The sequence below is a fragment of the Hippopotamus amphibius genome, chromosome 12 (genome assembly GCF_030028045.1).
Source record: "Hippopotamus amphibius kiboko isolate mHipAmp2 chromosome 12, mHipAmp2.hap2, whole genome shotgun sequence".
Taxonomy (NCBI): Eukaryota; Metazoa; Chordata; class Mammalia; order Artiodactyla; family Hippopotamidae; genus Hippopotamus; species Hippopotamus amphibius.
The window spans coordinates 18,110,845-18,137,573 of record NC_080197.1 but is presented as its reverse complement, the minus strand read 5'-3'; the positions used below and the strand labels follow the sequence as shown (position 1 = coordinate 18,137,573).

General features: G+C 46.3%; 1 protein-coding gene across 1 annotated transcript in view; it reads right to left on the bottom strand.

The window, feature by feature from the left end:
• The window catches only part of PTPRT (protein tyrosine phosphatase receptor type T), a 1,046,874-nt gene that overhangs the window by 635,301 nt on the left and 384,844 nt on the right, over positions 1-26,729 (bottom strand). The window contains exons 5-6 of the mRNA XM_057701613.1: positions 18,884-18,999; positions 4,812-4,986 (exon numbers count right to left, since the gene is read on the bottom strand). Of these exons, the coding sequence (XP_057557596.1) occupies positions 4,812-4,986; positions 18,884-18,999 (291 nt within the window). The remainder of the gene's footprint in view (positions 1-4,811; positions 4,987-18,883; positions 19,000-26,729) is intronic.

Below are 26,729 nucleotides of genomic sequence, written 5' to 3'. Positions count from 1 at the left end.
TAAAAGACCACATCTGCATTTTTGAAGACACCTATATCCTTTAGTTTATTTATAAGCTAAAACACTTTGAAATCGAAGACGTTAAGAAACCCAGAAACAGGGAGAGAATTGGTACATTTATGAGCACTGGTCTGGAACAGGTAGGTTGAGGGGCCGAATTGTCAATTGAGTGAAACCTCAATTACAGAGTAATCTAATGTATACCCAGGCACATTATCACAACTCAATAAACAGCTCTTCAGAATTAAGTCATTCCGATTTGCTTTCATTTTGATCCGTGTGGCGCCCTGAGAATCTGATATTACCTACACTCAAATGAGGTGACGTCTTCCGAAGCACCGATGCTCACAATCCCGGGATAGTACGTGAGCCACAAGCCAGCCAGCCATAAACACACCTGCTCAGGGAAAGACAGAGACCCAGTCTGGGCCTCACCCTCCACGGCTTGGCCCAGCACAAGCACCTGCCACAGATGCCACCAGAGGGGCCTCCAGCTCCTGGCACCCTTGGGTGCTGAGGGGTCCTGTGTCCTCCCAATCCCTGCATGCCCGAGTTCTGAATGAATGAGGCCAGGCGGGGGGCGGGGCGTGTGGTCAGGTGGCTGAGCACAAGCAGAACCAGTTACTTTTCTTTTGGGCCAGATTCCTGGCTCACCAGTGGTAGATACAGAAGGGCACCTGGGGAGTCTAACCTAGCATGGACCTCAGGACCCAAATGTTCCCAAGCCCACATGCTGGCCACCCACTTTTACATTTCTCCCTCCCTTTCTGTATGCTCAGCACATGGGGGAAAGCCCCAGTCCCCCACGCAGAGGAGGCCTTAACGGATCCCTCCAGGGCCACACAGATAGCAGTCACATCCGCACCTGGGCCAGGTGTCCTGCCCACCTACCCACCCTCTCAGGCCTTCACCACCTTTTAGTTTTTAACCTGGGAAACCCCACCCACCTCCAGTTATTTATTTCACTTAACGTACACTTATCGGTCAGTGTGCCAGGCACTGTTCTAAGAACTCGTACACCCACAGTCTCATGTAATCCTCGGGACACACACCCCTGAGAGAGGTAATGCTACACCTCCATCCCCAGAGGACCCAGCTGAAGCTGGGAGAGATTGACGTTCAAGGTCACAGAGCTAGGATGAGATGGGACCAAGTTTCAAACCCGGGCATCTCAGCTCCCGGATTCTTTCCTGTCTCTGAATTGGAACTAAACAGAGAAAACCTGGAAAAAATGCTGCCCTGGGATGGTCTTCCTGTGACGCTCCAGGGTCTGGCAGCTCCCTGCCCCTCGGCCCACATCATCTGTGTGATGTGTAAACCAGGAATAGCAAATTCAACGTGGGGAGCAGCCCCATCCTCTAGGAGAGCACTTAGCCCTTGAGAATAGTTTTGTATTTTCTCCCTTCCCTGAAAGAACGTAGATTTCTATTTTTTCCCTTTTTTTGTTGTTTGTTCTTAACAAGCACAAATACTTCAGTATTAGAGTATCTAAGCATTCTGGTTTAGCCACAGCAAGGGGCTCCAAGATGTAAGTCATTCTTCATAACACACTTTCCCCTCGATGCACTGGGCTGCTGCCTTCAAGTGGGTTCCTGGCCACACAGTCCAGGGTGACAGGCTTCCATTGGATGCCGCTGCCTCTGGGTGTCCTGTCTTTCATTGTCTTGTTTGGCTTAAGTACCATTAGCTTTTTATGTGTGTGTGCGTGTGTGCATGTGTGCGTGTGTGCATGTGTGCGTGTGTGCACGTGTGCACGTGTGCATGTGTGCACGTGTGCGCGTGTGCATGTGTGCGTGTGTGTGCAGGGAAGGGGTAAATCCACTTCTCCAGGCATCTGGCAGTTAGTACCCCACTCCAGAAAGGTGGGGAGCTGTGGGAGGGTGACGCATGAGTTAAAAAGGCAAGTTAGCAACAGGTCAGGGGACCTCTATCATGAACCCTGTCTGCTGTCTGGACACTTTCAACACTGTTCATGACATCATGCTACCAGGTGCTGACAAGGCCACAATCCTCAGGCCCTCCAGGTGTGGCTGAAATAGCATGATCCAGCCCCCGGTCCAAGCCCAGCTCTGCCCCTAAGGACCTGTGTCTATTTCTCAACCTGGCTCTGGCTGTTCTCACAGCCATAAAATGAACTAAAATAAAACCAAGATCCAGAGCCACAATCAGGATTAAATGAGATCGCAAACATGAAGGGACTTGTACATTCAAGGGATCCAGCTTTGAGCTTACCACCAAGTGTAAAAAGGAAAACATTACAGTGGGGTGGGGTGGGGGAAATGGGTACTAAAAAATGTGATATTCAATAAAGGATTTCAATAAGGTATAAGAAAACTGGACCCAGTTACCAGAAGCACAAACCCACCATCACCCACCGTGAAGGAAACCTCTGAAGGAGGCCGTCCAGGGCATCCCTTACAATAGAGCAGGGATGGCTGCCGGCGAGGAGACAGAGCAGTGATACTCCTGGATCGTACTGACAAACCTGGTCAGGGCACTTCTCCCTCCAGGCTGAACTCTGGCCCAGGACACACAGCCAGCAAAGGGTAAACCACAGTCCCAGGACACCCTGGCCACCCCTCCAAATGAAGGCCATGATGCTTCACCATGGAAATCACATCCTCTGTCCCAGAGGCCTCTAGATTTGGCTTCCCACACCTCCTCCTCCACACCTGGGGACATAAGGAAAGACTACATTGAGAATTTCCTGGTTGAATTTGTCTGCATGTGAAAAGTTCAGAGCCCCACACTAGCCCCATAGTCCTTCATCCAATGCAGTCATTACCAGCTCTGTGCCAGGCAGGGGCAAGGTGCTGGTGAGACTGGGGACAGCAGGAGAAAACACAGTCCATGCTCAGGGTGGGGCGGTCACAGGTCAGGAGCTACATATTCGCTGACTATCTGAAAGAACTGCAAAGGCCACTTTATCGTACGAATACATCTGATGGCACCAAAAAGCCAAGATATGAACTTAATGGGATCAAAATGATGGCTTCTTTTATATATAATGGCACTCAATGTAAACTACTTTAAAGATGATTTTTTTTTTCCTGTTAGTTGTTCTGTTCGTAACTACCCAATTTTTAAGTTGACCTTCAGCTTAAGTGTTCATAGAATTATAGTGAAGAAATGAATTCCTGCTGAAGCCAGTAATTCATTCACTTATCCGCCGTTCAGCAAATATTTTAAGGTTGAGCCTTGTGAAATGACTGACCGTTGCAGGTTAAAACCGTCAAACGCTGGTAATCTCAGATGGTTCATGCCAGGCACTCCACTAAACTCAGGGGACGGAGTGTGAACCAGGAACCAAATGGAAGATGCCCCAAATCCCACAGAGCTCATATTTTAAAGGGGAAGACGAAAAACTGCCAAGTAAATGAAGAAAAATATGTAATTTGGAAACGTGACGAGTGAAAAAGAGACAAGGTGATGGGATAGAATGTGACTGCCAGAACTGTGGGGGTGGGGGGGGGGGTCAGGGGGGGTAATTCCCTCAGAGAAGATGGCATGATGACAGTCAAGCTGAGATCTGATGAATGACAAATGGGCAGCGCGTGAATATCCATCTGGAGTCAGGACAGCACAGGAGGGAGAATCCCAGACTGCTGACTAGTCCAGGCAAGGTTACCATGACATGGGGAGCCAAAGAGAGGTCAAGGTTTCACATCAATCAATCCTTTGACCAAGGGAACCAACTCATAAGCCTTCTGGGGGGTGGAGCGAGGCTTTTACCTTCAAACACACTGAGTATCATCCTACAGCTAGCATTAAGATGAACAGCTTCATTATTTCATTCACTAAATTATGTTATATTAAAATTGTAATCGGCGAACATAGCACTGGAAAATGAGAACATCCATACACCACCGCTGTTTTCCAGTGTAAGCTGTCAGACTTTTTTTTTTTTTTTTTTTTTGCAAAAGCAATATTGCAACACAAAGAAAAATCCATAAAGATGCTCATATTCTTTGGCCTACCAACTCTACCCCTAGGGAGTTTATCCAAGGAAATAATCTGGTTTAGTAGAATAAAAATATTCTCTTCAGAAGAACCCAATTGAGGTGTTAATTACTGCATGCACAAAGGAAAGATAAAACAAAAACAAAAACACCTGGAATTACCTAAATGATGACAGAGATTTTTTAAAACAGGATGATTCACTTGAAATAGCATACACCCATTAAGCACTGTAGCAAAGATGATACAGTCTTTCAAAAATGAATAGAACATTCAGCTCCTTGAAAGAAGCAGAAAAGGAACAATGTGCATATTTTAATGGAAAAACATGCCAACGATACCTCAAGGTGAACAAAAACAAGAAAACTGAAAAAAATTGAATCAAAGCCAGTGGGGTGGGGGGTTATATATTTCAAAAGTCCTTCTAAAATATTGTCATTATACGGAGTTTTCAATAAAAAATCCCCCAGAAACAATTATACTCTCTAATCAACTGTAATAGATTGCCACCAAAGCACAAGGACATTGGCTCACTCTAACTTTAAATGCAGAACAAAGTCAAATTTAGGGATATCTTCTATGTTATGCATCCCATATGCTTGCATATACAGATCCTACGTGTACGACTCAACTTTGAATGACAATGCAATACTGCATGATTTTACAATAACTTCCTCTATTTTTTGATGTGTGTTGATGGGGAGAATTGGAAACTGCTTCAGTCTATGGAATGGGTGGAGGAGCAGCAGATAAGAAAACGAGGGAGTCTTAACTCCTTGCACCGTGCAAGGATGGGGCCAAGGGATCCCTGTGAAATCAACCACCTGGGTAGAGGCACAGATGGTGACACTCACCTTTCACGATCAGCTCAGCATAGTTGGACACACCAGAGCCACCGTCAGAGCGGATCACACAGCGGTACTTGCTCACACTCCGCTGCGTAGTGTCCGCCACACTGACTGTCGCTGAGAAGCGCCTGTGGTTGACCACGCGGGTGACCATGAGAGCCGTGTCCCTGCCATTCCATTGCTGAAGAACAGAGAACAGAAGGGAGAAATCATATTATCACATGCTCCTGAGTGACCCCAGCACGGAAGTTCCATCCATCCCCACACCCCTGTGGTCCATGACTTTCCATAATAAGGAAATCACCATGGCTGATTTCTGCAAGTGATCTGATTCAAGAATAAACTTTGCTACTCAGCTGATTCAAGAGGGAGGATGCCTGGCCATAGGAGGAAAGGGCACAGCTCCTTCCAAACACCTTGGCTCCTTGCTTATCTGCATTTGGGGTTGGCACTTGGTCACTCAACCTTCGTCCCATTTTCCTTCATCTCTTAAGCAAAAGCCACAGGGTTTTCCCAAATGCAGACTCAGGTATGTTAGTGAAAACACAGCCCATGATGTGATAAGAAGCTGGTGTCCTGCTACCCCACCTACAGGCTCTGAGAGCCCCCCTGCCACTACAGGGACCAATCTGTCCCTCTGGGTAGAGTGTGCATGGGGGTTTTTCAACACCTCTCCTCCTTGTCATATGCTTCTTCCTCTGCCTGGAGCCTCCTATCTCCCTGGAGATACTTGTTCTCCACTAAACATCAAGGTTCAGCTCATTAGCATCTTCAGTAAGTGCCCCTGACAGTCACACCACCTTCTAGAAGCTCCTCACTCTTATGCATGGTGCAAACTTCCCACGCATTTTTTTCCTACAAGTGTTTCCTGCTGCAGACTGCGAGCTCCCTGAGGGCAAGACTTCGCTCTTTTCATCTCCAGCACCGCGCCCTGAAACCTCCCGACTTCCTAAACATTTCTGGAATCAACATTTCTAGCACAGGATTTTTGTCTTTACCATCCTGAACCTTAGATGTAATATTCTGAGTTTGAATAAGGCCCTTTTTCACAGTAGCAAGTTACAATAACTGATAGGAAAACAAATGCAAGCAAATACCATTTGTGCAAGCTCAGGCAGGCACTTTCATTTCTCTGGGCTTCGGTTCCTCATTTAAATAATGGATTTGATACTGGTGCTTACTTTATGGAGTTATTGTGACGAGTAAATGAGAAGGCATGTAAAACATTTAACACATGAAGACATATTCTAGTGTTAGTGGAGTTCTCTAAATTAACCATAAAAATAGCCAGGTGAAGTGGCATAAACTGGACATCAGCTCTTCAAAGATGTCTACATCCTAATCCCTGGACCCTGTGAATACATCACATTACATGGCAAAAGGGACTCTGAAGATGTGATTAGGATGTTGAGATGGAGAGAGATCCTGAATTAAACAAGAAGACTCACACGCAGAATAGGAAGGCCGGATGGTCAGAGTCAGAGAAGGAGATATGGTGACAGAAACAGAGGTCAGAGTGACGTGATTGATGGCTTCAAGATGGAGGAAGGACCTGCGAGCCAAGAAATGCAGGGCGGCCTCCAGAAACTGGAAAAGGCAAGGGAAGAGATTCTCCCCAGAGACTACAGAGGAGCACAGCCTGGCCGACACTGTGATTTTAGCCCAGTAAGACCCATTTCTAACTTCTGATCTCCGCAACTGTAAAGTAATAAACCTGCATTGTTTTAAGCCACTAAGTTTGCAGAACGTGTTACATCAGCAATAAGGAATTAACACAAACAGCAAAGGACTGATTAAGTGCAAAATATTACTTTTTCATAATTTTTCACGTTTAAATTTTATTTTGGTGTCTCCTCCAGTATGATTTAACTTTTCTTCTTAATGATGTCAGATTCCAGCAGAACCAGAGAGGATTCAGTGCGCCCCGTGGAACAATTTACATGTTTCTGTTTAGCTTCCGAACCACCAGGCTTTCTCCCATGGAAGGATAGGAAATTGCAGGTTGTCTTACAAAATCTCTGGAAAATAGGCCTTTTGATAATCACACTTGTCATATTGGGAGCAGGCAACACCAGGACAGGGATGAGCAGGAGGGCCCAGAGTCACGATAGGAAATAGCTCTGTGATGGACCAGGGCAAGGAGAAATGGAGGTTAAGTTCAGGGAGATGAGCCCAGATGCAAGGGCAAGCAGGTGCTCAAGGTTAAGGCAACTGAGCAGTCACCAAGGAGCCCAGAAGCAGAGATCAGGAGGGATTCTAGAAGACCAGGGATGGTAAGAGGCTCAGATACCAGAATGCTGTGGCAACACGGAGAAGGGGTTTAAGCAGAGAGAATGAGTAAGAAGCACAGGTGCCAGCCACTGTCTCAGCCCCAGACAGAGGCAAAAGAGAAAATGCAAGGGAAGAAAACAAGGGGAGGTTTCATGAAGCAGGAAAAGACTCAGAAACCCAAGCCCACAGGCAATGAGCAGGTTTGAGTGGGCACGGGAGGGGGGCACAGGGGGGATGCCAGCAGCCTGAAGTGGACCACAGCCCAGAGACAAGGTGGGAGAGTGAAGCTGTCCAGCCATGACATCAGGTGCCCTGTATGTGCACAGGGATGCAGATGCTAGGATGCTAGGAAACAGGAACAGGGCAGTGAAGGGAAGTCAAAGTCCTGGGACAAGTCAGAGTGGAGCATGACACAGGTGATGCACACAGAAGCCTGGGGAAAACTCCATCAAACCCTCAGGCCCATGTCACCACTTTGGCTTGCTGGAAATTTTCTTTTGGCTCCTGCAATATTTTTCATCTGTAAGTACATCCTTCCCCTGAAAGTTCCAGGCATACTTCCTTTCTTCCTGTGGCAAGTTTTTCAGAGCTATGTCTGTTGTTCTAAAATGAATCATCTTCTAGCCCCTCTGAGTAGATGAATCATTCGACTAAATTTCCTGGTGGCCACTCAAAAGGGTGTCCTAGGTTGGGGTCTCCGGAAGGAAGCAGAGTCTGAGACCTGGTGATTTATTGAGTACTCTCAGAAGAAAGGGGATGAAGGACAGGGTCAGGAAAGAAGCCCAGCAAGGATGTTCTGGAAACTGAGGTCTGGCTTCAGCCTGATTCCACAGAGCTGCAGAGCAAGAAGTGTACCAGAGTCAATCCCACCAGCAGGCAAGGAGCCAACTTCCGTACGCCATCGGTCATGGCCAGATGGGGGAGGAAGAAATGGTTCCCATTTGACCAAGAGCACAGTTCTCTGGGGAAGGAGAATTTGTGAGCCTTCAGCAGCTAACATGCACAGTGCCCTGTGGTTTGGGGCACTGGCTCATAAAGGACACTTTGATCCATTCTACACAGAGCCTTTCTATCTCTGCCTCCTCCTCCAGTATATTCTACATAGGAGCTCCTGAAAGCCCATGAGCCACTGCCTTGAGATTCGCCGGCTGTCTGCTCCTGAATCTGTGTTTTAAAAAAGCAGGTGCTGGGAACTGATCTCCACAGATCGCTGACAACATGGGAAGCTCTAGCACCCCTGCAATAAGTCACTGCTTCCTCTGAAGAGTCAGTATAGGGACTTCCCTGGTGGCGCAGTGGTTAAGAATCTGCCTGCCAGTGCAGGGGACATGGGTTCGAGCCCTGATCCGGGAAGACCCCACATACCGTGGAGCAACTAAGCCCGTGCACCCCAACTACTGAGCCTGTGCTTTAGAGCCCTGGAGCCACAACTATTGAGCCTGCATGCCACAACTACTGAAGCCCGCGGGCCTAGAGCCCATGCCCTGCAACAAGAGAAGCCACTGCAATGAGAAGTCTGTGCACTGCAAGGAAGAGTAGCCCCTGCTCACTGCAACTAGAGAAAGCCTGCACAGAGCAACGAAGACCCAACAGAGCCAAAAAATAAATTAAAAAATTTTTAAAAAGTCAATACATCCCCTGCGAATAAAGTTCCATAACTGAGTTTGATAAATATTTTGTTCAAAGTAATGGGATTTGTCTGAGCATTTATTAACTAAAAGTCACATCAACAAACATATCCAAGTGCTCAGTCTGTGCTGGGCACTGTGTGAACTGACCTACGTGATAGAATCCACTTAATCCTTCCAAAATCCCTAGGAAAGTACTTCTCAAATGGTGGGTCCCAGACTAGCAGCAACAACATCACCTGGGAACCTGTGAGAAATGTTTGTTTTAATGAGAATCCCAGGGCTGACATCCATTTGTGGAGGCTGTTTACTGGGGTTGGTAGTCTGAGTTGTCTTTTCCCCTTTCCTTATTCTATTATTAATCGCACTGGAAATGTACTCATTACTTAACAAAACAGAAAGTGAGAGAGTGTGGAAGGTATAATTTCTGCCCAGAAGAATGTATAGGCTGATGTTAAGATTCCAACAAAACAGCAAAAAGGGCAAAACATAAACATAAAGTTGAGTATTGAAACAGCATCCTTCAAGGAGGAAAACGCGGTCAGCAGGGGGTGAGCGATGCTCTTAGAATAATCGAGAGCAGTGGTTCTCAAAGTGTGGTCCCCAGACCCACTGCATTAGCATCCCCTGGAAACGTGTTAGAAACGCAAATTTCCTGGCCCGCTCTGGACCTAATACATCAGGAGCTCTACAGGGGAAGCCAGGCCACCCTCCAGGTGATGCTGATGAATGATAAGGCATGAGATAGGTCCTAAGACTATTCCTGTTTTTCAAATGAGGAAACTGAGGCAGAGAGAGGTCAAGCAACATGCTTTAGAATAGTACCTCTCAAATTAATGTGCATACAAATCACCTAGCGAATCTCGTTAAAAAATGCAGACTCTGATTCCCTGAGTCTGTGGTGGGACCTGACAGCCTTCATTTCCAGCAAGCTCCCATGTCTTGTCCCTGACGCTTGTCCATGAACCGGAGGAGGAGGAGCAAACCCTTACATGACGTTGCTGAGTGATGGAGTTAGGACGTGGACCCAGGTAATCTGATTCCAGACACTGAGGCCTTCATCACATCGCCCAGCTACCAGCCAGTACAGGACAGTGCACAGTTACCCTGTGACTCCATGTGAGGAGGGCAGAGTGTGCAGTGTTCCCAAAACTCACTTCGCTTGTTCAAAGAACATCAAACGCCATCTTGCAGGAAATGACTGCCCCACAGAAAATAGTTTGGAAACTGATGTGAGAGATGCCTAGCTTTCTAGAAACCTCAGGAGGGGGAGAGGGTCTCGAAGTCAGAAATATCTATGTAAGGAGAGGCAAAGTATCTTCCTGCACTCCTGGCTAACGGACTTTCTGAATATATTAGGAAGGGGTGTCATATCCAATGGGCTATTAGGCTTGGGTGAGACAATTCCATTAGTCTAAAGCAGTGGCTCTCCAACCTTAGCATGCATAAGGACACCTCCAGGGTGACTCAGCAGGTCAGGGGTGAGCCTAGACAAGCTGCATTTCTAACAAGTTCCAGAGGGACGCTGATGCTGCTGGCTTTGTCCTCCGTCTCCAAGATTTGAAGGCTAATGTCATCTTAAGTCCCTCAGTGGGAAGCAAGGGGCCAAATAATATCACCAGACACACGAATGAAACATTCCTTAAAGCCAGGCCATTTAAACATTCCTTAAAACCATTCCACAAATCCAGGAGGTTGAGTGATTGGTCACCACATCAAGGATACCCAGCCACGGGCCAAGGGTGTGGCACCAAATCCAGCCCCTGTACTGTTGGCAAAGCAGGAGTCCTGACCACAGGCTGACCAAACCCACTTGGAGGATGGCTATCTGTTGTCTTTGCCCAAAGGCTCTGTCTGCCTGCCAGGCTGTATGCCTTGGGGCTGCACATGCCCAGAGGGTGAACTTTTTCCAATCCATCCACCCAGGGGGGCACATGTGTTCGAAGCTGAAAGCCTAATCGGTGGTCCTGCTTAATCCCATTTTACACCCATGTCTTCCTCACTCATCATGGTAGCAGTTCCCTTTGAAATCTCTCTTCCCTCTTTCTTTTTCATCTGCTTATCTCTCTCTTTTAAAACAACTCAAATCCCACCTCCCCTTAGCTTGTTTTGTGTTATGTGGAATAAGCCAGCTTGGTTTGAGAGCAGACAATATTTGCAAGAGCAGGGGCTGCAAATGCCCACACTTTAATATTTCTGACCCTGGCATATGCACAACCTTCCACCGCCGGGCAAAAACCTCTCTATCTTAAGGAGCTATCTAGAAAGCAAGACAAGAGAAGCACTGGATGCCATGGAGTCTGCTGTTTTCATATTACCTGATTAGCTATCAAGGTATCTATAATGGCCTCGCCATTCTGCAATTCCCCATCCTCTCTGCTACTGTGTCAGGACATTATTCCCTTCACAAAGAGATAAGACGCAGCCTGCAAAAACGGCTGTCATTATTTCAGGGAGTGCATGCAGGCTTGCAATTGATTTATAATCAGCAGAAGTAGAAACATTACTGTCTTTAATAAAAGGAAACTGTGTGCAACTGACATTACGCCTGTTTTACAGGAGATATTCCAACACGTGGGTCCTGGAAACCTTCCGTGTACTGATTTGAGCTCCTAGCACGCAGGCACGCACGCACGCGCGCGCGCACACACACACACACACACACACGTAAAACTAGGCCAGCATTTCCAGTTGAAAATCATTCTAATTGCTCCAGAAATCTCCTGGCTAGAAAATATTTAGGTGAAATTTCCACAATTCATTCACAATGAATATTCTTTTCATCTCTAGTCATACTGCTTCAATGGCATGACATTGGGAAACTTGCTAAAATCTGGCCCACTGATTCTCTGAAGACCATATTTGTACCTCTTTGCCAATCTCTAAAGAATAGCTTTTGATTATTCTTTATTAAAAGTTAAAAGGAATAGAAGTGGACATAAATCATTTTTGATTAGCTGTGCAGACCTCCCAAGGGCCCACTGCATGCACGGCTGACTGCCCACTAAGGCTGCTTTCTGGGTTCGGAGTTCCTGCAGCATCAGGAGGGTCCTGGCATGAGCCCCACGGGGAGCCGTCAGCCCTGAGCAAAGAGGATGAGCAGGTGGTGAAGGGCGTGCACACGTCCCATCACCCTGTGTGGCCCAATGGCCCTTTGACTATTTCCAGTTCACCTCTCCGAACTCTGCTCACAGGCCACTTCTTCCCAGGGCACTTCTCTGAGACTGTTAATCTTCCCCACGCTCCCTACTCCCTACCTCTTCAGCACACCCATTCCCCTCCCCAGGAGCCTAGTCATGTGTGATGAAATATTTAACTCTGTGACTGGCTGCTTAATGTCCATCTCCACTGCCGAAAGGAAAGTTCCAAGAGGGCGAGAAGCAGGGCTGCCTCGCCCGCCACTCTCTCTCCCCGCGTGCTGGGGCTCGAGTGAGCTGGATCAAATCCCGTAGCCCACAAATGGGGGATGGGCTGAGGGAAGACAGGAAGACAAGATATAAGAAAGTAAAGGAGGAGAGACGACATGTGTGAGGGGACATTTCCAGGTCAGAGTTGCCTACGGTCCTGATAGAGGAGTTGCCCAGGATAGAGGAGGATGAGGTCCACGCATTAGCTGCAGATGAATCTGAGAGACTGCAACCCTGTGCAGATCCAAAGCCCAGCTACACTTCCCTCCCCTGGGTCATCCTAAAGGAGCTGTTTCTTAGTCTGGGGGTCCCTACAGGTGAAAAGAAGGAAAGACAGAGCATGTGGTGACGGTGCCATGACTCTGTACATACACGAAAACCCACTAGACTTACTGAACTTTATGGTTTGCAAATTATATCTCAGTTAAAGGTAATGATAAAAGATCAGGGTTTCCGGGACTTCTCTGGTGGCGCAGTGGTCAAGAATCCACCTGCCAATGCAGGGGACACGGGTTCCATCCCTGGTCCAGGGAGATCCCATATGCTGTGGAGCAACTAAGCCCATGCGCCACAACTACTGAGCCCACGAGCCACAACCACTGAAGCCCACACACCCTAGAGTCTGTGCTCCGCAACGAGAAGCCACCGTAATGAGAAGCCCATGTACCGCAATGAAGAGTCGCCCCTGCTCACCACAACGAGAGAAAGCCCACGCGCAGCAACAAAGACCCAACGCAGGTGAAAAAGAAAAAAAAAAAAAAAGACAATTCCCTGCTGATTTACTTGTCACTTTGGTCAATAAAAATCAATTTAAAAAAAAAAAAAGATTGGGGTTTCCTAAGCGTGGGGCTCCGCAGCTATGACACAGATCTGCTGTGTGTAAACCCCACCTGGATCCACCCCCACATTATCTCCACAGGACTTGGGGGGACAAGGGAAACTACTGCAGACATGAAGCTCGTGCTGCCTCCTGGGTGATGAGTAATCCAGTCCTTTGTCTCTGACCCAAGAGTCCTGTGTCTCCTGCCAGCATCCGTGCAACAGGCAGGCTAACTCCTTAGCTTGCAAATAAGGCAAACACTCAGACCCTTCGTAGCTGCTGACAGATAATGCCATGGAACCAACAGGGCAAGAAGATTCTCAAGGAGGGAGCAGTCAGCATCATCAAATGCTGAAAGAAGAGCCAAGTATAAGGAATAATAATAATGATGAAGCGGGGGGGGGGGGGAAGAGGAGGTGCACCCCCTACCACCCCGCCCCCCAGCTTTAGCAACAAGGAAAGCACCGGTGACCTTCACAAGAGCCACTTCTGGGAAGTGGTAGGAGTTAAAGAAAGCCACACTGAGAGTGTAGACATCACATTTAAGAAATGTGGCCAGGAAGGGAAAAAGAGATGTAAGAAGGCAACTAGAAGGGAGAAATTTGGAAAAAAGTCCAAGGGTGTTAGAATTTTGTTTGGAGATTTGAGAGACTCAAATCTCTTTAAGTATCTAGTTCAGGGAAAATGAGAGGTGTGTAACTATGTGATACATATATGATTTTTTTTAATAGGAAGCCATCTGTATAGGAGGAAAGGCTGGAGGGGAGATACAGGTGGGCGGGACTATGACGTTAGCACGGAAGGATAAGCCCAAGACATAGACACAGATCTACACTCAAATCCTGTCTCCACTGCTCACAACCTGTGTGCCTCTGCCCTGTGGGACTCATTTACCCCTTAAGGTTCAGTCTCCTCGTCTATAAAGTCGGGCTACAAATAGCATCTACCTGAAAGACTGGTTATGAGAATTAAATACATCATATGTGTAACCACTCAATAAATGTCAGCTGTTTTGCATATCACCGTTAATTTCTCCTTAGCGTGTAGCTGTAGGGTGACCTCTAGGTTTTCAGCAGAAGCCCCACGTGGAAGGGACACCTGGTAGACAGGCAGGCAGGAGGGGGAGCTGGTTCCAGGACACTCATAGCCCTGGGAGCCAGCGGTAGCCCTGCGGGGAGCAGGAAACCAGGTTTACCGGAAGAATCTGCCGCAGGGGACTGACACGTCTGCTTAACACATCAGCCCTGGTGTGGCTGCCGGCGTGCCGATGGCTTCCCAGGGCAGAAGCCTTTTCTGCCAGATTAGGGTCTACCCCCTGTAACAATGCCCGTGACTTGTCTAAACACATACGCTGCCCTACTGAGATCTGTGCAGAGGCTTTGGACACATGGCCTCATTTCTGAGACTCTTCAAATGTTATTTGTTATACAAACTCCTGATGGAATGAATCCTTTGCAGGGAGACCTGGCGGTCAACCTTGCCATGGGGCTGACAGGGCAGGCCTTGGAGCCCCTGAGAAGTGCATGGATTCCACGGGCCACAATCTTCCATAAAGACCAGGTGATACACAAAAGTATTTCTAAACCTCCACCTTAGTGAACAGGATCTCGTGGCGGTGAAGAGGATGTGAGGGCGTCTGATGGTAATTTTACGCATATCCTCAGTGGGGGCCAGTGCTGCCATTCGTGGGAACAGCTACCCCTAATTCTGCTGTGCCTTGTGAAGGCTCCTACCATTCTTACAATACTCTGTACCTAGGGAAAAGTGGTCATTTTTCTCCTTTTTAACAGCATCTTTTTTCTATTAATATGCTACCTACTTCATTTTAGAATATTTGGATGAAACAGAAAAGATTAAATAAAGATGAAGATAAAAAGCATACATAATCTACACTCACAATCAGTTATTAAGTGTCTTGATATACGTTTTATAGTGTTATATGCATATATTTATACACGTATGCAGCATATATTTGTGTAAATATGTGTGTATACACATGGTTGTTTTTTGATATAGAATTAATATATAGGGCATATTAACTGTTTTATAACTTGCTATTTTCACTTAAACATATATTGTGAAAATGGCATTAAATATACTCCTATAACTTCATATGTAAATCAGTCCCTTTTGCTGGACACTTAGGTTGTTTTCAGTTTTTCATCCTATTGAACACATTTGCACATAAATTTTTTCCCTGTCTCTGGTAATTTTCTTAGGTAAATTCCCAAAAGTAAAATTACTTGCTGGAAGAATATGTACATTTAAAGGTGTTAGACAGCTACTGTCAAATTATCTTCCAGAAAAGATGTACCATGTACGTTTTCACAGTGCTACACTGATAATTCTGTCACTACAGTTCCACCTAGTTGTACCCTGAATATTGTGCTTTTTTTTTTTCCTTTTTCCAAAGAGGCTCCCCAAACTGTAGGCTGCTTTGCTTACTAGACATTCCACTCAGTGCACACTGTCTCCTTGCTTGAAAAATCACAAGTTTGCATTCCTCAGGCCAAGGCATCGCATAAGGAATCAGCAAGTTATGAATGAGGGCCTCCCACCGGAGACCCCAGCGTTTACACACTGCACCTCAAAAAGAAATCATCCCACAACAAGATGAGCTTGTTTGTAACTTTTATCGACCTTTATCTGCCCTTTCCCGGAAGGACTGGATGTGTTCTAGGCTGAGCTATACACATTTCTGCATAGGTCCTGTCTGTTGCTTGTTATGCAAAACTTGCACTGTAATTCCATGAAAGCTGGCACCAGCAGACAGGGTCTTCTAAGGAGCATATCAAGTTTTCAGGAGGGTGCAAACCAGGGGTATGGGTGGTCTTTCTTTCTAATTTATTTTTTTTAATTTTTTATTGGAGTATAGTTATGTAAGTATAGTTACTTACGATGTATTAGTTTCAGGTGTAAAGTGAACCAGTTATACATATACATATATCCACTTTTTTTTATATTCTTTTCCTATATAAGCCATTACAGAGTATTGAATAGAGTTCCCTGTGCTATATAGCAGGTCCTTATTTGTTATGTATTTTATATACACTAGTGTGTATATGTCAATAACTCACGATCTGAAAGCACGTAAGGATAAGTAGGCTGTAGAGGCCTGTGCTATAGAAAGGAAGGCAAGCATTCTCTACAACACAGCCAACAGGGATGACTCCCAGCAGTAAGTTCACCAACTGCTCCCTAACCACAGCCAGAGAGAATGGCCACTGACATACTATTCTGAGAATAAAGTCACTGCCTTTATTTCCCTGACTTAAAACTGGTGGGTAAAGAATTTTCCAAGTTTGGTGACTTAGTGATTGATTGGTCAGCTTATCTTGGAAGCTGCAGCAAGAAATAGCACTGTTGAAAGGCACACCTGCTGTAGGTGTCCTGTGGGCTTTTGGCCACAATGTGTCTATTTCATTCACTTTGGAAATCCTCAGGCTGAGCCACCCCAGCCCTGTTACATGGAACACAACCTTGGCAAGGCTGCAGGCTGGTCCTCTAAGCACTGGAATAGATCCAAAGCAATATTTCGTGAGAAATCTGCCACTGCTTTAGTCCGCCTGTCTCAGATCAGGGTTACAATCGTCTCTTGGGTGGCGGGTGTCATGATGGGCGTCTCATATTTTATAGAAAGATGTTAACCTACTTCCAACTACACTATTGAATACAAGCCTGGACTTAACTAGCCAAGCAGGTATTTTGCCAGAGAGCATAGTGTAAACCATCTACCTCCCAATATTTCCTGAAATATAGATGAGGGAGACATTTCTGGTGGTTTCCTTGAAGAAACAGTTATTGAATCTATTTACGCTCCAGACACATCTCCCAGGATGGAGATGGACTGGTAGAGCGCTGAGGACCTCACCATATCACACTGCCCACCCACCCTCCTCCCTCGTCCACCACCCACCAAGTTGCTTTTACTCGGAGCATCTTTATGGGAACAAGCCTATGAAACTCACTTGTGTGCCCTCAGTAAGACTGTGGAGGAAAATGCTGTTCCCTACATCACATGCTGTTTTCTTTATGAAGACTCCTGGGAACAATTCCTGTCTGGCTTCTGTGTGAACAACAGTTGGAATTTTCTGGAGCAATTGGTTTGTGTTTATCTCAGGGACATTGTGAACTGTGCATCTGACAAGATTTCCTTATTCTGTCAGTGGCTGTGGTGCTGCAGGCTCTGCCTGTAACCCACCAGGAAGCAGCAGATGTAAAGAAATGCAGTTTCTAGCATGTGACCAGCTCCAATGTGTTATTTTCCTCCTATCTCATGTTGCCTTACTTTTAATTTATGCTATCTTGTCATGCTTTATGTCCCATTGTAAGCCTTCTGTGAAATAAGATTTGGTTTACACTGAAAAGCAGATAAATAAATAAGATGTGGAAGAGCTCTAAACCATGTGTGTCTATTTTCTTAAAAACTTCGATTACATTCCATTTTAACATCCTTCCACTGACAGACTCGAGGTTTAGAGCGTGCAACTCAGAACTGCAGCAATAATGTTCATAAAATAATTGGAAAACCCAAATAAAGATGCTGAATGTACCGTGTCTGTCTCTTCTCATTCTCGGGATCCAACTGAGGCAACGTCATTCCCAGGACAAAGCTTCTTGGGAGTCTGATGCACTTTAATACTAATCATAGTGAATAAATGGCAATACTTCATACTTGAGTGACATGTGGAAATTTCCTGTGCTCTCTTGTGGTCTGCAGGCAGCCCAGGAAAGCAGAGGAGCAGGTATTACTATTTACTGTTATTCTCATTCTACTGCACTGCTAAGAAGCAAGGAAGAAGCCCCTAGATGTGCTCTCTCTGCCCAGGGACTCTCCCAACTGCAGGAAATGGGCTCAAATGCAAGAAGTGATGCTATGAACTCCCACCAAAGTATGCTGGGCATGGGTTAAAGACCAACATCCAAACTACGTGAGTCAGAAGAGATGATAGAGATCTTTAAGTATATGACATCAGAGGTAACAGGAGTCACCTTGTTTCAAGCAATATTCCTGATTCCTTGGACTGGAGGTGATGTCCTTCTAGAACTGTGCTCTCCGGTAAGACTCTCTGCAATGTCAGAAGTGTTCTCTATCTTCATTTGTCCAACACGGTAGCCATAAGACACGTGTGGCTCTTGTGCATTGAAATGTGGCTAATGTAACCAGGTATCAGAGTACTGAACTGTATTTATTTTAATTAATTTAAATTTAAATAGCCATAGCAAGTTGAACAAGGTTGCAGGGTACAAGATCAATATAGGAAAGTCAATTGTATTTCTACATACTAGTAATGAGAAGTCAAAAATTGAGTTTTTTTTTTTAAATGTCTTTTACAGTAGCATCAAAAATAGGAGATACTTAGGGATAAGTCTGACTAAAGACCTACAAGATTTAAACACTGAAAATTACAAAACCTTGCTGAGTAGAATTACTACAGATCTTAATAAGTAAAGAAATATACCATGTTCATGATGATAAAACTCATTAAGATGTCAGTTTTCCCCAATGTGGTCTATAGATTCAATACAATCAACTGCCATCAAAATCTCAACAGGCTTTTTTGTAGAAACTGACAAAAAGTCATATAGAAATGTAAATGTATCTAGAATCTAAAATATTTGGTTTGCCTTAGCCCTGGGAATCTGGGCTCAAAGGACAAAGTTTGTTAGAGGGCAGTTTGGAAAGGTCATAGCTACAAATTTTAGTTCTAGCACTTTTATATTTGTGGCCTCAGTTTCTCCACCTGTAAAATGGGAATACTGATGGCTACATAACAGAATTAGAGTTAAGATTTAACAAGATCATGGATGCAGAGTATCACCAAAGCAGCAGAGGTATGATACATAAAAATACCTCTCCCTCTCCCCCATGAAGCCCTTCATCACAGCACATACTTTCTTCCCTTCCCAAGGGATGGGCAGGTGTGAGCAACAGGCCCCTCCCATTCTTACCTGGAGCCAGAGTTTGTCATGCTGAGACCACTTTCCGCCAGCAATGCACTGAAAGGTGGCATTCTGCCCCACGTTCACCTCTACATTTTGGAGCCGCAGAAAATGAGGTGCTTTTCCTAAGAGAGAAGCCAAAGAGCATATGAGGACAGAATTCAACAGCCTATACCACATCCCTGTCGACGGATGGCAACTCAGGATGGGCACTGGGCAGGGGGCAGTTTGTGCTTGGGAGATGACCTCGTTCAGTGAAGAGCTACTGTTGATTGATCACTTACTATGAGCCAGGTACTGTTCTGAGATTTTACATGCATCATCTCACTTAATCCTCACAAAAATCCAGGAGGTGGGCAGTAACTCCATTTCACCAATCAGAAAATTAATGCTCTGAAAAGTTACATAGTTAGGCATGGTCAGACAGCCAGAAACTGGGGGAGGCAAGACACAAACGCATGTCTCTGAGAGCCTCAAAGTCCGTATCATTAGCTGATGGGCAACAGTGCCATGTCTGGAAGAGGAAGTGGGAAGGGGAGGGGTTTCACCCTAGGAGACACCTCCCTGTAGCCTGGGTGTGCAGAAAGAAGAAAACTGAAGTGAAGCACCTTTGGGCCTGAGACCTCCATGCCTGGCCTTGGTGATGATGCTGATGAGAAGGGTAAAAGGGGAGGATGGAGAAAAGGTGGAGGAGAACACTAGTAACCTTCATTCACTTACTGCTTACTACGTGGCTGGTGTCATGACAGTGTCTGCACACAGCAACTCACTCAACCTGATGCAACTGGTGGTCGCATTATCTCTATTTTACAGTGAGTGACCCAAGGCACAGAGAATTCAAGACACATTCAGAGCCTGCGCTATTCACTCTAAGGATGGGATGGAGGTGGGACACTTACTCTGGGCACTTGGTGTAACAGGAGAAAGGACTTTCCAATGAAATTCATGGTGTCCATGGGTAATCAGTTCTAGAGTTAAACATGTTTTATGTTGGGTAACTTGGGTTCATCTCTTTCCTTGTGTGTGGAGAGGGTCCTCACCCCATGTGAGCTCTCCAAAGACGAATGGATTGATAACCTCTGTTTAGAAGAATGAGCTTCTTCATCAAGGCACAAAAGCGCCAAGATTCCCTATCACATCAACCAAATCAGTGCTGAACCAGGTATCAAATACCCCTGGAATGCAATCAAATGGAGAGTTGAGAGGATCTGGAGGTTCAATGAGGGCCTCTGGACATCTTTCCAGAGGGAGTCAAATATCCAGGTAGACAAGTAATAATAGTAACATCATTTACTGAAAGCTCCTACAATGCCAGGCACTGTGATAAATGCTTTACATGTTTTTTTGAAGTTAATTTCATAACATTCCCTAAAGCAGACGCTACTATTATTTCCCTTTTCGAGAAGCAGAAACCAAGGCTCACCAAGTTTAATTTGCCCATGCTACACAGCCGTAATAACAAGAACAGAATTCAGTCCAGGTCCCATTTTAGCCCCAAACATAGGATGTAACCAGCACTCTCTCTTGCATCATGGGCAACAGAGTCAGCGGTGTCAACTGGAGCTCAGGGTCCAAAGAAAAGGCTCACGGGCAAGGCTGTGCTGACCCTGCAGACGCTCCTCAGTGCTCTGGAATATTCTTCCACCAGAGATCCCTCTCCTTGGCATTTGTTCCCATGGCCGTCACACTTTGAACTATTTGCTCTAACAAACTGTCACCACCTGCAATGCTCAGTGAAAGCCAAGGACCTTGGCGTGATCAGGCAGACTTGCTGTGCAAAAACATACACCTTCTGTTCAGGCGTTTAAACAAGTGACAACAGGTCAGAGTTCCCTTCATGCCATCTCCAGGGCCCCACGGCTAGATGGCATCCAGAGTCCAAGGCCCAGGGAAGACCTCTCATGGGCTTCTCAGAGTCAAAGATTCGTACATCTAGTCAACCTGACAAATGTCGTGCTGCTTTGATTGTCTGAAATGTTTTCCTTTTTGCTCTCCTGTATAATTTGGTAAAGTTATTTTTGGAACTATCAGTTCAAGTCAATTCTTAAGTGGGAATAGAGTGAACCTTGTAAGCCCCTTTTATGCTACCGGTTTGAAGGGGGAAGGAACATTTACTCCATGGTAGGGAGGGGGCGTAGCGTCTTAGTTTCAATGTTGGGAGGCTTTGTGTTGGGCTTTTACAAAGGGATGTCTCCCCTTACCCTTGGGGACCCCAGGCAGCAAATGGGTGAACCTCCGGGACTTATGCAATTAGAAATGAATCATCTCTGGACCAATGTCCTCTGCTTACTTCTTTTTTCTTTTGGTCACACCAGCCGCACAGCTTGCAGGATTCTAGCTCCCTGACCAGGGATTGAACCCATGCCCTCAGCAGTGAGAGCACAGAGTCCTCACCACGCTTCTGACTCCCTTCTCCTTAGCAGCAGAACTCTTGCTTTGATTCTTTCATCTGCCATCCCTCTTCCTCCCTCCCTTCTAGGTTCAGTGGTAGAGAATTCAGAGGCTTAGTGGCCCCTGGTGTTGATAATTCTGGTGAAACACTGAGGGTTTACGTAGAGCAGAGATGTTGAACGCATGCACCCGCAGGAGCCAGACAGTTATTTATGTAAAGGAATAAAGTGGTTCAGTTGTAAAACAAACAAAAACAAAACTGCCACCTCCGTGCCCCCTCATTCATTTTCCCACTTTTCACAGAGACTTTTATCTGTATCAGAAAAGCAACATTGCAAGCACACTAATAACTGGTATCTGACACCAGCCTCAGCACTGAGGAGGCAACACAGGGTGGTAGGGACCTAGGGGAACTGGAAAAAGACCCCATGCCCCATAGGAAGGGGGCAGCTGTTCCCTAAATCCAGCAGACGGATGCCATGTGACAGTGCTGTGCTCAGGGCAGCCAATCATCAGATTTCTCAAGGCAAGTAAGAAATCCAGGTTTTAGATAAAAGCTCTCATCCAAAAATCTTAACTGAATTTATTTAAAACAGCATGGAGACTTTAACAGAATGCAACTGCAGGCACACGCTTCTAGTTGGTGGTCTCTGTTATGTAGCTCTTACGGAACAATTTCCACTGGCCAGCCTTGCCTGGTCTGGATCTGTAAACAGGGACGCCCCTGCCCCTGCAGGTGTCATGCTGTGGCATCACGTGCCCTAGATCATGGTCCTCGACATGGGAACCTTTCCAGACCACCTCCTCCTGCTTCACACCCTCTCCACATGCCCGTCCTCTTTGAGCCCTGGCTTCACCTCCAGCTCAAGACATATCTCTCTCTCTGGGGGATCCTCCCGATGTTATGGACCTGTTTGGTCCACTCCTCTGAGCTCCTGGCCTCCAGGTCCTCCTCCCCCCCCCCACCCCCCCACCCCAGTTCAGTCCACTCCTGAGCCCTATGCTCTCACAGCTGTGATTTCCCCCAGCACCTACAGCTCTGGGAAAGAAATGATCACCCCACACCCCTTCAACTCACCAACCTTGATTGAGTCTGGTTAGCCAAACACAGACGACCTTGGGACCCAGACCAGTGACCAGCGAGGGGTTTTAAGCATCCCATGTTCACTCCCAACTGAGACCCAGTGCCCCCAAAATGGGATCCTGCATAACGGGGTTAACAGAAAACTGGCTGTGCATTTGGGGCAAAATACCTTGATGTCGGTGACATTTAAACTCCTGCAGATGTCAGTGCAGCATCTGAAGATGTATTATCGTGCCCTTTATCTGGCTCTTTAAACCTGACAGTGCTCAGTAGGAAGCCACACAATTGCGGAGAAAGTGCACTACATACATTAAAAACGTGCTACAGACCATGGGCTCGGTGACACGGCCCCTCAAGGTTGTGATGGGAAAAAAATAAGTTTAAAAATTCTAAAAGTCAACCTAGGAGCTAGAAACTTTGAAAGCGAGTAGAAAATTGTGCTGACATTTATGGTCCACGGTTATAACTGCAGTGGCCCTGCTAATGGGTGACACGGAGACACAGCAGCAGAGGGTAACTGTGGCGAAATTACTTGCAGAATAACACAAAAATGCTAAATGAGCTATAAAATATAGAGGAGAGGTCTCAGCTTGTAAGGGAAAATAATTTCTGTTGAGTATTACCTATCTTCCGGTCACTGTTTTGGAAGCTGCGAGGCAAGTGTTTAATGTCATAACTTCAGCTCAAATCGATCGAGAATACAATTGCAAATCAGGCGCTAAGCCCCCTGGAACTTCTGGAATATTTAGTGGAACCACTTATTGATAAACTCTGACCATATGTTAATTATTTTCTAATGTTTTAGAGAACTGGAGTGGAGAATTACAAGCCTGAGGACCTTAACAGGATGCATTTTTAAAAAATAGTTAAAATTTTAACAATCTGTGCGTGAAGTCATACATGCACTAAGGCTGGGGTTGGAGGAAAAGCACTGTCAGTCCAAAGGACAGTTCAGAAGCTACTAGCAGGCTGCAGGACTCTCGATTCCATGAGCAGCCTCCAGGACCCATGCATAGTCAGTACCCTGAAAGACAGCACTTCCCAGAATCACGCCACCGCAGCCTGCACCACCCAGCTGATGAAGCCAGAAATCTAGGCGAGCACCATCTTTTACGCCTCTGGCTCCTACTCTAACTCATGATGTAGGACCAGTGGGCCCTACCTCCTAAATTTATCTCTCATCTGTCCACCACCTCTCTCCACCTGTACGCTCTGTTTCTACATAGCCCTGCTTACCATCTGTTATAGGCTGAATTGTGTCCCCCCAAAGTTCACATGTTGCAGCCCTAATGCTCAATAGATCAGACTGTGACTGTATATGGTGACAGAGACTTTAAAGGGATGATTATGTTAAAATGAGGCCATTAGGGCAGGCTCTAACCCAATCTGACTGACGTCTTTATAAGAAGAGAAAATGTGGACACACAAAGACACATCAGAGGCATGTGTGCACAGAGGAAAGACCACGTGAGGACAAGTGAGAAGGTGGCCACCTGCAAGCAAAGGAGAGGGGCCCTAGGGAAAGCCAAACCTTCATCTTGGACTTGGGGCACCCAGAACTGTGAGAATATAAAACTCTGTTCTGTATATTCTGTCTGTGTATTTTGTTACGGCAGCCTTAGCTGACTAATACACCATCTGTCACAGATCATATAATTACCTGATTATTTGTTTCATTTTCAGTCTCTTTCACATCAATGGAGGCCCATGAGGGCGAAGAATGAATCTGTCTTACTCACTCCCATGAACCCAGACTAGCACCTGGCATGGAGCACACGCTCAGTAAACACGTTGGATGGCGAATAGATGTCTGTCTCTCTGCCACGCTGGTCCAGACACCACCATCTCTTGCATGACTCCAGAACTTTCTTCCTAATAGGTCTCCTGACTTCATCTCTATTCCTCCTTCAACCCATCCTCCACTGAACAACCAAAGTGATCTTTTTAACAATCAAATGAGATCTTATCAATCTCCAGCATAAATCCCTCTTGTGGTGCCTCCCTGCACTTAGGTTAAAATCTAACCACTCCTGATGATGCTCAGGGCTCTGCTGCCCTTTCACTCAGAAACATCTTCCCCGTGTTCCCCTTGCTCAGATACTCTGGCAGCATCAAGCAGACTCCCACCTCAGGGCCTCTGCACTTGCCCTCTCCTCTGCCGAGAACAGCCCCTCCCCAAACCTTCATACAGTGCACTCCTTCTACGACTCAGATCTCAGCTCAGACCACGTAAGATGTCTCCCCAAACACTCTACCTAAGGAGCCCCTCCACATCCCAGTCCTTCGCATTCATTATATTCATAACACACCACTATCTGAAATTATATTAGCCACTTATTTAATATTACTTATTTAGCGTCTTTCCTCCCTCTGTCCCTCTGGTAAGCACACACTATGGGGACAAAGACCTACCTAACTCGGTCACTAAGTATCCCCTGTGTCCAGCAGAAGTTTCCAACACATAACTGATGCTCAATAGTTGACTTGTTGAAAGAAAGAATGAATAAAAACCCAGACTGGATATGGATCGAGCATGGGGCCTTGGGAAGGGGCCTTCGCTAGGCCCTAGTCAACTCCACATGACTCACAAGCTATGGATAGATCTCGGGGGACTCTATGCACCACCAATATTTGTACACAGAGTTAAATGGAGTTCACCAATTCCAGCCTCTATCACAGAGTTCCCACATTTTGATTTCCAGGAAGTTTAAGCATAAGCCCCCTATGCATCTGGGCTGAACTCAGATGAAGCACGTCACACAAGCACACGGCCAGGGTCACACCTTCCTGAGTTACGCCCCACAGCCCATTTGCTGAGTAACTTACTCTCAGCAATTCCATAAGCACGTGATGCACACTGCTCAGCAGGGGGGCTGTGAAGCTGTCAGAAGAATCCTAAATTCAGAAGTGGCCCCAGTGGGAGGAGGATTCCAAGAGAAGCCATGAGACTTTGGGGGTGGAAAGGCATTCAAACGCCCTCCAGAGAACCCTCACCTGTGGAGATGTCTCCGAGGGAAGGAAGCACGTGGCTGCTGTGGCAAACCATGGACAGTGCGTAGAGTTAAGGCAGCGTTGAGGCTGAGACAAGAGACAGGTGTCAGGTTGGGTGTCATGGTGGAGGGGAAAATTCCCAGTAGAGGATAGAGCTCTGGGATCCCAGGAGAAACAACCAGGAAAGATTCTTCAGGGAAGAGCCAAATGCCACTGACTAGAAAGACCGAGTAGAGGCATCCTGCACAGGTAAGCGGCAGGCGTGCAGCTCCAAGAATAGGATGTGTGCAGGACGTGGGGAAGGCTAACGCTTGTTTCAGAGAGACTCTCTCAAAACTGATGGTTGCATAGGGTGGAATGTGTGAGATTAAGTGGACCCCAGACAGGGCAGACATCTCCAGACATGGTCCAAGGCCAACGATCATTCTCCAATGGGCAGCAGATGCTGATTCTCACGAGTCAAAGGAGGGGAAGGCTTAATCCCAGTAAGAGGGTCTCACATGCTCACATGCATATCCACTACATAAACCCTGCACAGCTGAAGGATTTCTGGGACCCTCTTCACATAAAGTCTGTTTCAGCAGAGATGTTTACTGGGCGTAACTGAACGTATAGACCCATCTGAGAAAATCCCAAAGACTCAGGAAGTACCCCAAAGGGTAGAAACCTTAGGCCAGAGTAATGGAGAATCTAATAGGATTTCTGAGATGCTGGTTGATTTCTGGGAAGGAGGTTTCTCTTGCACAGACACCAAACACAGTTATCTAAGATAATGTTTTGCCAAAACCCCTTGGAACTCATCCCAAATTCCTCCAGAGAAGGAGCTCAAAGACAATGGATCTAACAGTGTCACTGTAGTGCCAGGGGAAGGAAGTGATGCTTGAGGCTCTGATAAATTCATTATAGTAGAAGTTGAAAGAATCATTCCAATTAAAGCAACATGGAGGGGACAGAAATGAGAATAGCCTCAAAATGGGAGGCATGAAAGGTGTAAAAGGACAGGACATATGACATATCTTGAGGGAAGAGCAAACTGCACCAGAGCCCATGGCATGACTCATGGCTATAAGGAAGAAGTAGAGAGAGCCCTGCTAGGAGTTCATTACCCGACAGCTGCCAAGAAGCTAATGGGAATCTCCAATCTGCAGACACGAACAAACTAATGGGGCTGGCAACCTAGCCAGCCCTCATACACGGCTGCCACAATCCCCTAGAATATCCCTTTGATTACAATCCCCCCACCAAATGTCGCTAGATATGATGCCAACTCAACTACCTGCACCCAGGACTTGTCCCCTCTGAGATTTAGTAAACCTGGGAACCACAGCTCTTTATTTAAACACATTCAAGTATCTTAGACTAAATACAGCAAAGAGAGAGAACTTCCAG